The sequence below is a fragment of the Bombina bombina genome, chromosome 3, assembly GCF_027579735.1.
Source record: "Bombina bombina isolate aBomBom1 chromosome 3, aBomBom1.pri, whole genome shotgun sequence".
In the NCBI taxonomy this organism is placed as follows: Eukaryota; Metazoa; Chordata; class Amphibia; order Anura; family Bombinatoridae; genus Bombina; species Bombina bombina.
Window position 1 is genome coordinate 967492304 of NC_069501.1, and position 13941 is coordinate 967506244.

Consider the following 13941-nt stretch of genomic DNA (forward strand, 5'->3'; position numbering starts at 1 on the left):
ATGAAAGAAACATTTTGGGTTTAGCGTCCCTTTAAGAAAATAAGTGCACTATTAAAGTAATTGTGCTTGTGCGTACAATTTAGCAAAATGTGTACAAGATGAAAGAAACTGTGTGCGCGCAATTAAACACAATTGCATGGCTGGCCACTGTGTTCCATACTGTATTACATTCTAATACATTTTACCTGTATATTCCATAATGTAAAACATCACCATTTTGTAAAACATCGCCATATGTTAGTATACACAAATATATCTTGGTATAATATTTTTGTGCATTGTATATTTCCAGTCAGTTTTAGTCAGGTGCTTCAAAATGTGTGACTTTGTTTCTAAACGTGCGCGATTAGGTGACTGGCGGGTTTTTCATTAATCTGCCGCCTATCTGTGATTCTTGTCTTCTTTCATATGGTATTGAAAGTGTTTACTTCGTACAGCTTTGCTATAGCCATATTGTCTTATCAATGCTTTATATGGTTTTGCTAACTTCCAAAGAATCACATAAGAAGGGCAGTGATGCCAAAGGATTTAAAGTTCTGTAGCTTTATATAACCCCAAGTGCTCATTAAATAGTAACGTTTTTCACTCTTTTTAACGTGATTTACAGACGTCTAATTGCTTTGCTGTTTGATTAATAATGAATTGCTACAATACAATATAGTGCCTGCATCCCTATCAATAGGCGCCCTGCAGGACAGCAAAGCTTGGTGTTGTGCCTCACACGTGCTATTTGCTCAGCATGTCCCGAGGTCCTAGAAAGGGAAGGGTGTGTTTTGTGTCCCCGCCCCTGAGAACTGATATATACCCCGTGTTTTGTGCCCTCCCCTCCATATAGCGCTACTCAGTCCTGTAGGGTTGTAGGTGGTTGTTGGATCCGCTATGACTTTTAGACGGCTGAAAAAACTGCAGCACAAGGAAGAATATGCCTCTCCCCCGGATCAAGCCATATACAGGGATCGGGACAAAGCTGACCCCTATATCGCCTTGGAGAGTTACAAAACAGCTGACATGTACAAAGCATTGGCTGTGTCTGGGGGGACCCTACCCAGAGCTAAGAGGGTAAGAGCCGAGTCCTTATACTGTGTTAGCCTCGTGGTAGTACTGAAGCTGAGGTCAATTCTGTTTTATATAAAGTGTTTAACCACTTACAAAGCAGGGAGTTCTTTGAGCCGAGTTTAAAGAGTTTATTAAATGCATAGTGAAGGCGAAGAGTGGCAACCTGTTTTGGTAGCCAAGTGGTTAATTCTAGATTTGTTTAGTAGTGCAAAACCTGTTTCACAGCAGGTATCTTTACGTGGGGTTAAATGTTGAACCAAATATCTTTTTTTAAAAAAAATAACATTATCATAACAATAGTAGTAAAATGATTTATTTATTGCGGTACTGTTCACAATGAGATCTCGCCCCTTGGTCACAAAAGATTATACATAATCTGGTGCTGCAAGTGTTAAACTACAGATTCACTGTAAAACATTTAGGGGGATGTGATCTCATTGTTTTGGAGAACAATTTGAAGTGTTGCTGTCTTCATTCATGTTAGGAGCTCAGTCTGTGCACTCAGCGTGTAGAGATGATACAAAGTCCTCAATGGTTTACTATGCTAAATGCTGGCAGCTCTTTGACCCAGAGCTGCATCCTTTCCCCTGTACCTGGTGATATCATTTGTTTATAACACTCTGTGTGTGCCACATGCTGGGCAGGATCTGAAAGCTTATTGTTCCCTGCGGTACCAAGGGTTTGACTTCTGACATACTGTTCTTTGTATAATGTTTCATTTCGTTCTCTTTTAAATTAATTGCAAATCTTAAAAGGGACATTCCCATCAAAATTTTAAATGCACATACATGTATTACATCTTTGTATAGAAACAAATTTGCAATATACATGTATTGTCAAAATGCTTCTAGTAAACATAATTGTTTTAGTGTTAACATTTTTCTGTGCATGTAGAAGCATAGCTAGATATTCTTGGAGCACCAGTATTTTAAATACTGTAGCTGCTCAGAGTGAAAGTGGAACTTGTATCATGTCAGCAATTAACACATTGAGCCATTACCAGATGGTTCAAGCACCTTAGGCTCTCTGAGCAAGTCCAATTAAAATGCTAGTGCACGGTGCATACTTAAATACACCTTTGAAACAGCTATAGCTTTTATTAGAAGCATTTTTGCTAATACATGTTACAAACCTGTTTCTATTCAAAACTGAAATGCATCTATGTGGGTTCCAATTTTGTCTGGGATGTCCCTTTAACGCACTTAAATGTACTTTATTCAAATACACTAATTCCTTGTACAGTATATGTGTATAGACATATGCACCCCCCCCCCCCCCATACACATGCAAAACCTGCACAGACTGAGTCAAGATGTTTCCTGAATAATTCCTGTAACAAAAACCTCAGTAACCGCTGTTACTTACATTTTAGGTGCCCACCCTGAGTATGACATGTTGCATTATAAGAAGCCAGCTTCCTTACTACTTTGATGTGCATAATTATAACAAAAGTGTGCAACTACCTATCCAATATTTATAAACTTTAAAAGCAAACACTCACTGGGTTACTTACAAGTTGTTAGTTTCCATTGTATTACTGTTAGACTTTATTAGGGCTGCTGTTCCATATGAATTTAATGTTTTGTTTTCCATTCTGTTAGACGGAAACAGGATTTGTTTTGAGTACTATCAGGGGACACTATAACAACCCCCAGTGTAAGAGGATTACATGTATTTAAAGGGAGCACAGTGCTCTGATACTGATATCCATACAGTAGTGCATTGTATGCTTACATAACTTTAATGTAATATATTGATGAATATGGGAAAAACACATTGAACTGTAACCAAAATTATTAAAACAGGATTCCTATGACTTTTTGTATTATACAAATAAAGGCATAAAAGTCACTGAAGCAGTCACTCTCTCACAACCAAGGTAAACGGTTAAAAATCCAAAATTGGTTCAAATAAAGTTTTCAAAGGACAAGTGAATACAGTAGATTTGCATGACAACAAGCCAATGCAATATCACTTAGGGCTCGATTTATCAATCATTTGGGGAATTCTCCTTTCTGTTCTATCAGTTTTTCGCAGCTCGCCTATGGAGAGGCGCACATTTGCCCCCATATTTATAATAAAAAAAGTAGTTTTTTTCTCCATAGGAGAGCTGAGGAGAAATAATGATACATTTCTCCAGTCGGATTAGTATCTTCTCCTTATTTATCACTAAAAATAAGCAACTATTCTCCATGTCAATCATATATAAACCAATAGAAATATGTATACAGCCTTCCTAGTAGCTTTGTTAATGCCCCTCTTCAGCAAACTTTCTTATAAGAAAATAGATCTACAATTTCATTATTTTTGTGCTTCAATTTTAGCGCTTTTTTATCTTATTTTTATGCCCCAATAGATTATCATTTTTGTGCTCTTATATATTATTTTGGCGCTCCATTGTATATATTTTTTTCACTCCATCATAAATTATTATTGCGCTTCAATAACTATTATTATTGTGCTTTGTTATAGGTAATGTTTGCACCTTGTAGAGCCCTTTTTTGTGTAACTGCTTCTACAACTGGTAGAGAATAGATTTCTAATGTTGTTCTCTACTGTAGCTATGGAGAACTTTAAAGGGACTGTATACTATAAAATTGTTTTTCCCTTAATGTGTATCCAGTTACTTTTTTTTACCAGCTGCAGAGTATAAAATGAATGAGATTTGCTTTTTTAAGGCTTATTTGTGTATATGAATTAGCTGATTTTGTGTTTTGAAGCCACAATCTAATAAAATGGGTTGAGCTTGTAGGTATAATCAGATCTCATTACTTGATCACATTGTGTACATATACCTGCTTCTTCATCTTATATCTGTCCATAAACCAATCACGAATACTTGTAGAGAACAATGGAAAATTAACATTTTATTACCTTATCTCTTCTATAACCCACTGGGAGTGTAATTTCTTCTACTGGCTGTGTTAATACAGCTTGGCCTCGTGGCCAAAAACTTTCAGGATGGGTGGGGACACCACATGCTAAATAAACTAATTCAAATGCCAATATAAGGTTAATGGAAATACTTGTAAACAATTTAATACACTCCAGCAGGTAAAGTGGATCATTGGGAACAAATTAAAGGGGAGAAATTTTTTGAGTAAACTGTCCCTTTAATGCAGGAATTTTCAGGAGGACCTTCAGTCCTCCACAGGAGAATATAAATGATAAATTTGTAAGTAGGAGAATTATGAGAACTATATGAAATATGACTAAAAAGATCTAATTTAACCCTTGTTTGGAGAACATGTTCTCCAAGGAGAGTGAGAACAGAGTAGGAGAATTTTTCAGTCGAACTTGCCCAATTTTAGGCACATTTTTGAATGATAAATAGAATTATTTCTCATGACAACTTTTAGGAGAAAATCTAGAATATAAATGATAAATCGAGCCCTTAGTCTGAACTTCAAATGAGTAGCAGATTTTTTTTCTGACAAATTTCACTTATGTCTATTTCCACACTTCCTGTATCATGTGACAGCCATCAGCCAATCACAAATGCATATACAGTGAGGCCCCGGTTTACGCACGACTCGGTATACGAAATTTCGGTTTACGAAATCGAAATTTGAAGAAAAATTGACTCTGTTTACGAATTTTTTTCGCAATACGAAACCAGTGGCCCCTGTGCCCCCTGCATACTCAAGTATGATTGAATTAATGAAGTTTGGGTACCAGTGTGGAGGTGTTGGAGAGGTTTTGGAGCCATTTTGCAGCAAGTTGTTGAGCCTTTTGGAGTCATTTGCAGCAAGTTGTTAAGCCTTTTGGAGCCATTTGCAGCAAGTTGTGGAGCCTTTTGGAGACATTGGAGCCATTTGCAGCAAGTTGTTAAGCCTTTTGGAGCATTTTTTGGACACTTTATTTGAATTTTTTCGGACCTCCGGAACGCATTAATTGATTTTCAATGCATTCCTATGGGAAACCGTGTTTCGGTTTACAAATTTTTCGCAATACGAAACGACCCGGAGAACGAATTAAATTCGTAAACCGAGGCCTCACTGTACGTGTATTCTGTGAATTCTTGCACATGCTCAGTATGAGCTGAGGACTCAAAAAGTATAAATATTAAGACTGCACATTTTGTTAATGGAAGTAAATTGGAAAGTTGTTTAAAACTGCTGCTTTATCTGAAACAAGAAAGTTTAATTTTGACTTGTGTCCCTTTAAAGGGTTGTCTTGCTAGGAAGAAACTATTTTCTGATCTAAACATAATAGATGAAAGTGTGATTGCCCTGGTAGATTTAGAATGTGAAAATTCTGAAATCTCTTACAAGAAGCTCAGTACAAAAGTCTTTCTTTTTTTGGTGTTAATAGTGAAGAGTTGGAATGTACAGCTTTGACAGTGGTATTACATAAACGTTTATGCATTGAGCTAATCTTAAGAAGCCTTTCTTTATTTGAGTAACTCACTGGACTCTGAGTTTTGTATTTAGATAAGACGCTGTCAGTTATTTAAAGAGACTTAATTATCTTTTTATCAAATGTGAAACTGGAAAATCTAGTTTCTGTTTGAATGCAGTGAGTTTCTACTGGGTTTTACAATCAAGTAGCATAATTTATTTTATGATTTGTATGTTTTTTTTAGACATTAAAGGGGAAACTGGTATAAACTGCTGACAGCTTTGTTTACTGATTTAATACAAGTGACCATAATAAATGAGAATCTACTCTATTAAAGGACCAGTCAACACGTGTTGAAATGAAATGTTCAAAACAGTCCCAGGGAATAGGTAACCTGAAAGTCAAAATATCTTTATAAAAAAAAAATGTAAACCAATGAATGTAAAATTTTTCTAATATGTACTTCTAAGTTTTGCTTATTATATTTCATTGCGGTATGGCGACCGCCCATGTCCAGAGGAGGATTTTCCTTTAGTGATTGACAAGCGTATTGGACCATGCTAATTAGCATGATTGTTTTGATTTGCTCATGCGCACTCACTTGCGGCTCACCAGCGTGCAGACATCTATTCCCCTCCCCTGCCGCACGCGAGCACAACCAATACACGCGCTCTTCTGCTTATGTGGGCAGTGCACATGCTTTTATGTGCACTGCTCCACCAAAGAAGCACGGTCTCAACGTGTCGGTGACTTCACGTGTGACATCACTACTTCCGTATATGCAGTTTTCATTTGGCAATCTCACCCATGTGACACAGAAGGACGGGGAAAGATAAAATGTATTAAAAATGATCGCTCTTAAAGATTAAAAGCTGCTTTTCATTCAGGTATAGCTGTACGTAATAATTTTTATATTGTGCACACATTTATGTGAATCTCCTGGAATGTTGACTGGTCCTTTTAAGGGTAAGGAATTCATGCACAAAATATAAAACTGTATATCATCACAACATATTTTATATATTGCTAGAAGACTTAAAGGGACATTATACACATTTTTTTCTTTGCATAGATGTTTTGTAGATCTATTTATATAGCCCATAAAGTTTTTTTTTTTTTTTTTAAATTTTATAGTTTTGCATATTTTTAAATAACATTGCTCTGATTTTCAGACTCCTAACCAAGCCCCAAAGTTTTATGAGAATACCGTCAGCTACCTTCTCCATCTTGCTCTTGTTTGTGTAAATGGTCTTTTCATATGCAAAAGAAGGGGGAGGGGGGTGTCTTGTTTCCCACTTGCAGTGGGCTTTCCAACTACCTTTTCAACAGAGCTAAACTGAGAACTTCTAAGTTGACAGTTTTATACTGGATTTTTATATCAGTATCTGTGCATCTTATTCTTATAGTAGTGTCTATTACATGCAATTATATGAAAATGAGTGTATACTGTCCCTTTAACTATTAAAAAGCTGCCATATTAGTATTTGCGTACAATGGCAAGTAAGTGTGTTAGTCGTATTGTATGAGTTTCTTGATACGGTGAGAGTAGGTTGGAATGGTGGGTATGTTGAGGACAGGTTGTGGATATATTGGTGCAGACTACATGAGCCAAAGTGAGTTACTAGGCAGGAATTAAAGTTACCAGTCTACTTAAAGGGAAATGAAACTTAATTTTTTCTTTCTTTCGGGATTCAGAAAGAGCATGGGATTTTAAACAATTTTCCAATTTACTTCTATTATTTAATTTGCTTCTTTCTCTTGTTATACTTTGCTAAAAAGTTTATCTACGAAAAGCTCAGGAGCAGCAAAGAACCTAGGTTCTAGCTGCTGATTGGTGGCTGCATATATATACCGATTGTCATTGACTCATCCATATGTTCAATTAGAAACCAGTAGTGCATTGCTGCTCCTTCAACAAATGATACCAAGAGAATGAAGCAAAATTTATAATATAAGTAAACTGGAAAGTTGTTTAAAATTGTATGTTCTACCTAAATCATCAAAGAAAATTTTTGGGTTTCATGTCCCCTTAAATGAGCATGACACCCATTTTTTTCTTACAGGATTCAGATAGAACATACTATTTTAAACCACTTTCCACTTCTGCTTTGATAATAGAAATACATTTAAACGTTTTAAAATTGCATTCTTTATCTAAATCATGAATTTACTACTGTTGTATTGTTATAGAATAACATCAGCCAGTCTTAACATTTTTTAAACAAGTGAACATCCTTTTTATGCAATTGTATTTCAATAGCCAAACTCAGGCTAACTTTAGGACTTTGGATAATGCAAATTTGTTGTTTTCAGGTATTTAATTGCATAATGAAACAACTTTGCAATATATTTTTATTATTTGTTTTGCTCTCTTTTCATGTAATTTAACTCTGAATTTGAGCAAATTGTAATTCTCTGAACTTGGAATGCATCTGTTGACTTTTTAAGGCCAACCCTGCTACATATGCTCTTACTGGCTTTATCAGATAGCAACTGCAACACAATTCAGTTTATAGTAACATTGTGACCATGACTAGCCCTGCTGACTAAAGCCAGATTGGCTTCTCCAAATAAGGCAAATGGTGGGTATAGTTTGGCTATTGAAAAATAAATGCAGTAAAAAGGAAATTAATTTCTTTTAAAAACCTCAGGACTTGGCTGATAATGTTATTCTATAGCAACACAACAGAAATATCTTGTAATTGCAAGGTGTTTACTGTCCCTTTAAGGGAAAAGAAGAGGGCAGGGCTACCCCAGTCTTTCTTTTACCCCCTTGAGCCGGCACTAAAGTGTTAACATCGGAAACTAATTTCCTATGTCATCACCACATGCTGTAAAATGAAATCGCACAATCTTCAATGCGATCATGTGATTTCAAAGCGGGGATTGGATCATAGCGGACTGCCTACGTTACTAGGTACTTCCCCAGTTCAATCTTGATTTCATTAAATGGGGGAGGCTGCATGATGCCTTATAAGGTAGGAACTTCCTTCGGCGTTAAAGCCAGGCGCTGTTAGGGTGGCATGGAACGTCCTAATGTCATGAAGGGGTTAACTGCACACATGAAAACAACAATTCATGTTCAAATCCTAAACGTGTGTGTATTGCTTTCTGATGTGTTAGCAAATGTCCTTTGTTCTGAGGGACATGGAAATTAGTGAAAAGAAAAAAAACTCCTGACAAAATAAAGCTGTATATTTCTTCTCAGATATAAAAGTACATTTTTTTTTTCAGGCAGCTTACAACCTAAACACCTAAAATTGATCTCTTTTTACTCACATAAAATTCTGTTTTATCCCAGGAAAACTGATTAAACACATAATTAAAGTCAGCTCCAGAACAGCAATACACTACTGGGAGCTAGCTAAACACATATGGTGAGCCAATGAAGAGACAACTGCGTGTAACCACCAATCACCAGCTAGCTCTTAGTAGTGAATTGCTGCTGAAGATATCTACATATTCTTTTCGACAAAGGATATCTAGAGAATAAAGGCATTGCTAGGTTTTGTGCTCTCTCCCATGGAGTTATTTATGAGTCAGCACTGATAGCTAAAATGCAAGTCTGTAAATGGCACAGAGATAAGGGGGCAGTCTGCAGAGGCTTAGATACAAGGTTATCACAGAGGTATAAAGTATATTAATATATAACTGTATGGGAGATAGAAAGGAACAGGCGCAAAGCCTGTCTCAAGTGTAATAAAAACAAATTTATTAGGCCCCTAACAAAGTAATGTACTTACAAAATAAAAGCATAAAATGTGCACATAACAAATGAAACTGTCTCCGTCTCCACCTTTGTACCGGTTACCATTACACTGAGGGAACACAATCCGTGGATGTTGGTTGCCAATAGTTGTAAGGTATGGCAGTCTCCAAATGTCATACAGCCCCCTTGTCCAGTGAATAAATCCTCGGTACACCGTCCAATTTGAGGGGAGAGTCAATGAGTAAAATTAATTAGATCAATATTACCGTTTACAAACGTCCCTCGGCGTCCGCTTTCCTGCTCCGTTCAACACAGCAGTGAAAGTACGGATGCCTCCTAGGGACAAAAATAATAAAGGGATTATCTATCTTTTTAAACAATAACATTTTTGGAGAAGACTGTCCCTCTAAGGACAGAAATAATGATCCAGGAGCCCTAACAGAGTAGGATGTAAACCTTTATCCCAGGGTAGGATGAGTATTATAATTGCATAATGTCCTTTTTCCATACTACCACTTAAAGGGACAGTCTACCATAGAATTGTTATTGTTTTAAAAGATAGATAATCCCTTTATTATCCATTCCCCAGTTTTTCATAACCAACAGTTATATTAATATACTTTTTACCTCTGTGATAACCTTGTATCTAGGAACATTCTTCCAGCCCCCTGATCACATGACTGTGACTGTTTATTATCTATTGTCTTAAATTTAGCATTGGTTTGTGCTAAATCTTAAATAACTCCCTGTGCCTGAACACAGTGTTATCTATATGGCCCATGTGTACTTTCTGTCTTTGTGTTGAAAAGAGATTTAAAAAGCATGCGATAAGAGGCAGCCCTCAAAGACTTAGAAATTAGCATATGAGCCTACCTATGTTTAGTTTAAACTAAGAATACCAAGAGAAAAAAGCAAATTTGATGATAAAAGTAAATTGGAAAGTTGATTAAAATTAAGTCCTATCTGAATAATGAAAGTTTAATTTATACTAGACTGTCCCTTTTAAGTTTAAAAATATGTTTAACAGCTAGAGTTAAAGGGGCATTCAATTTATATTGTGCTTCACCATTCTTTATTTTTGTATGCACATTCTTTTGCAAGGCAGCGATCAATTGTGGAGATATACTACATGTATATAAAATTATTTTAACGTCCCATTAGAAGCAAGTTAGTCACCCTAGATTAGTGGAATTTTTATAGTGTTTTTTTTCTGATTCTCCATAAAACAGACCCACTTTAAATACATTTTAAATAAATTATATATACATATTTGTAGCCACCAATAACCAGCTAGCTCACACTAGCACACTGCTGTTGCTAAGGATTTGCATGTGTGCATTTCAACTAAGAATGCCAAGAAAACAAAATGCATTTGATAATACAAGTGAATTTAAAGGGACAGTAAACGTAAAAAATTTTACATAATTCTGCACCTAGTGCAGAATTATTTAACATTATCTTAGCGACATTACCCTTATATACATTACATTTCAAAATATACCTTAAAGGGATATAAATGTCGTTCAATAGCGTGCTATGACTAGACTTTTTAAAAGTATATCAAAAGTACATACTCCATTTAAATCATGAAAGTTTTATTTTGACATTTATATTCCTTTAAGGTATATTTTGAAATGTAATGAACCTACGGGTAATATAATCTGCATTCAGTGACCAGTAGGAGCATGATTGTGCAACGCTGTCTTTAGGTTTTATGGGCATTTATTATTGCCTGGCTGGTGGCCAACAATGACTCTAAATCAAGGAATTTTGTTCCTTCTGCACTGTAAAACCACAACATTTCAGTAACTTTAAGTGGCTATGTCAGGTATGTTCGCACACCTCTTGCAAACTCCCCTCACTGTTTTACATAATTCTTTTATTCAAGGATCCTTGTAAGATTTGTAACCTTATTATCTGGTGCAACAAATGTTATACTAAACCCTTCCTTTTTTATCTAAACCATAAACTAATTAGTTCAGTTTTCTGTTGGCTTTCCCTGGTCATTATTTATTTACAGAAATGGACATTTAGGAGCCATGCAAACAGCTATTGTTTTAATATTGAAAGATGATGTATAAAACACTCATATAAATGTGCTGGTTTCTCTCTATCTTTGGGGTTTATTTCTACTGATGCCTCTTGCTTACATAGTTCTTCTATAGCCAGTACTGCAATATTTACATTTTCAGTATAGGTTGTGGTTTCAATGAGCAAAATCGGCTATTTCAAATGACATTAAAGGGAATAAAAACAAACATTTGTCTCATTCTCACATTATCATTGCTAGATCATCAGTAAGGGAATCCAGGCCTAAATTCTGCATTTAACATGCAAACTAAATTTACAAGAGTAGCCTAGTTTATAAAGGTACTATTGTATTTGTGTGTAGTGAATATTATAGTGAATCTTACTCTGTTACATCAGTACATGAGAAGTTCTGTAACTGCGCTATTCCAGCTTTATGAATGACATCTTTTTAACTATTTCTGAATACTTGAAAGTAATAGTCTTTCGACTGGCAAACATGGCAAAAGTGTTGGGCAACATAAATAACACATTTGCTGGCACAAGGCCTCTTGGCTACCACCATACTTGGTTGATGCAGTTGTAGTGCTACATTTTCAATAAAGCTTTACTTTATATATTACTTTAAAAGAAAACTTTGTGTAATGACCCTTTAATTGTTTTGTTTTTTAAATATATCTTGGCCATTGGAGAGAAATTCTTTTAGATTATCACCAATCTGGACACACACTCCTACTCCTTATCAATTGAAAGCAAACAGTATCACTTGTATATATTATAATAAAAATATGTGCTGTCTGGCATCTGTGAGGTTAAATGTTCTCCTTTGTTGAAACATGGCTAATCAGCTAATGATTTGTTCTAGTTGCTGTTTGTTTGCTTTAGGGTTATTACTTCCAAGCCGTCCAATTTGAGCTGATCAGGCTGCTTTTGTTGTGCATTATATTTACTACCTGTTGCCAGGCCTCTCCCCCTCTTGATCCTAGTAGAAAAAAAAAAACCCACTAGCTTTTCTTGTCTTCCTAAATAAGCAAGTGGGTAGGTGGTCACACCCTGTCTGTTTAAATTGTCATCATTTAATTATTTCTCTCTTTAAGCTCTGTTTGGGCTCTTTCCTGTGATGAACAGATGGTTCATGAACTTGGGGACAATGAAATAATATGGCTTTTGATCTAAATAAATAAGAGTTGGAACTTGTTTGAAGAGGCAGCACCATCCCATGTAGAAGCATAAATTGCAAGCTATGCGCATTTAAAAGCAGTCTGCATAGTCACATGTTTTATGCTACCATTTGTAATGGTTCCATCGTAGTCTAAAAAGGCTCTGACAGAATCACAATACAAATGCTTCATCTTTATTTAAAATACAGGGGTAAATGAGATTCTTTTGAAAAATGAAAATAAATCATTAAAAAGTAAGGTTGGCTAAGTGACACTGCATATGAATTCGCTGAGCACACTTATTTGGGTGGAGAATGAGCAGTGTCTGTTACCCTTACAGGACTGAACACAATGCAAGTAAATTACTGAGGACTTGTAGACAAACAACAAACGGCTCCTTCCTCAGCCACCTTGCACTGCAGTATATAGTGCTTCATGGTCCCCTTTCTCTTTTATGCAGAATAAACACTGTAGGGCCAACCTCACATTAGTATGACATTTTATTGTTTAACGCTCTGCAGTAGGCATTTATCATACACATCCCAACTCTCTAAGAAAGTGAAAGGAACAGTAAATACATTTAATGCACCACCCTCTAATCATGGGTGCCACCATTTTGGAACCTATGAAGGAAAGTTGCTACACATTACCAATCAGCACTGGGATGCACTGAAAGATAGTAGATTTCAACACAGTGGCACCCATGGCTAGAGACTTGAAGGGAACCGCCTAAATAACATGCTTTTGCAATGTATTTATTGTTTAATGTCCTTTTTAAACTTTTTGCATTTAAATTGGGATATCCAGAAATACTTCAAATGATTATGTGCTTGGATATATACGTTTTTGATTTTCTGCTTGTGGATGTATGTCATTGACAACTAAAAGCTGTAGAAGTTGTCCTTTGCCAGTGAGCAAGTTTTACTCCCAGAAGTTTTCCACAGCAAAAAAATAATCACTTACTGTTAAGTATTCAGTGTTTGAATTCATCAGAGATTTTTAATATTACAGTATTGTCGCTTGGTAATTTTACCCTCCCCAAAGGTGTTATACACACAGTTTATTCTCCCATGATAGAAGCTTATCAGAGCTGGTCATGAGCAGTGGTCCCATGGGTGTATCTTTATTTTCTAATTTACACACAAGGGCCTTTTATGACCTGTTTACACAATCAGGTTCTAGACTTGTCCACACTAGGAAAGGGCATTTGCTCTCTTCCCCCAGACCGTTCAGGCGTACGTTTTACACACATGATGTAGTATTATGACTAGATCAGGGCTTGACAAATCCGGAAGTCATGGTTCCATACAAACTGGGCTTGGCGTCTGGATTTGTAAGCCCCACACTTGCACACCATTTTTACTGGACCACTATTGTAGTCGGTGGACTACTGCATTTCCACTAGGCCGTACCTCTTAACTACAATGCCCAGCATGGTGCAGAGGTAACGATAGATTATGGCTGCTCACATGCTTAGTGAGTGCTGCCTGCTTCTCTATGTTCTTCCCGCAGTGTTAGTGCACAATGTGACCCAGAGCTGTGCCTCAGTGTTATGTTTAATCTATTTTTGTGTCAGTACAGTATCAGAGATTACAAGGACCTGAAGCAGGGTACTAACTTTGTTGCCAGGTTCCTGCAGTATCAGTA

General features: G+C 36.2%; 1 protein-coding gene across 1 annotated transcript in view; it reads left to right on the forward strand.

Annotated features, from left to right (window-relative positions):
* Window positions 1-848: 848 nt before the first annotated feature.
* Window positions 849-13941, forward strand: part of TAMALIN (trafficking regulator and scaffold protein tamalin) — a 58939-nt gene continuing 45846 nt past the window's right edge. Inside the window, exon 1 of the mRNA XM_053708030.1 lies at window positions 849-1059. Within this exon, the coding sequence (XP_053564005.1) occupies window positions 880-1059 (180 nt within the window). The 5' untranslated portion in view covers window positions 849-879. The remainder of the gene's footprint in view (window positions 1060-13941) is intronic.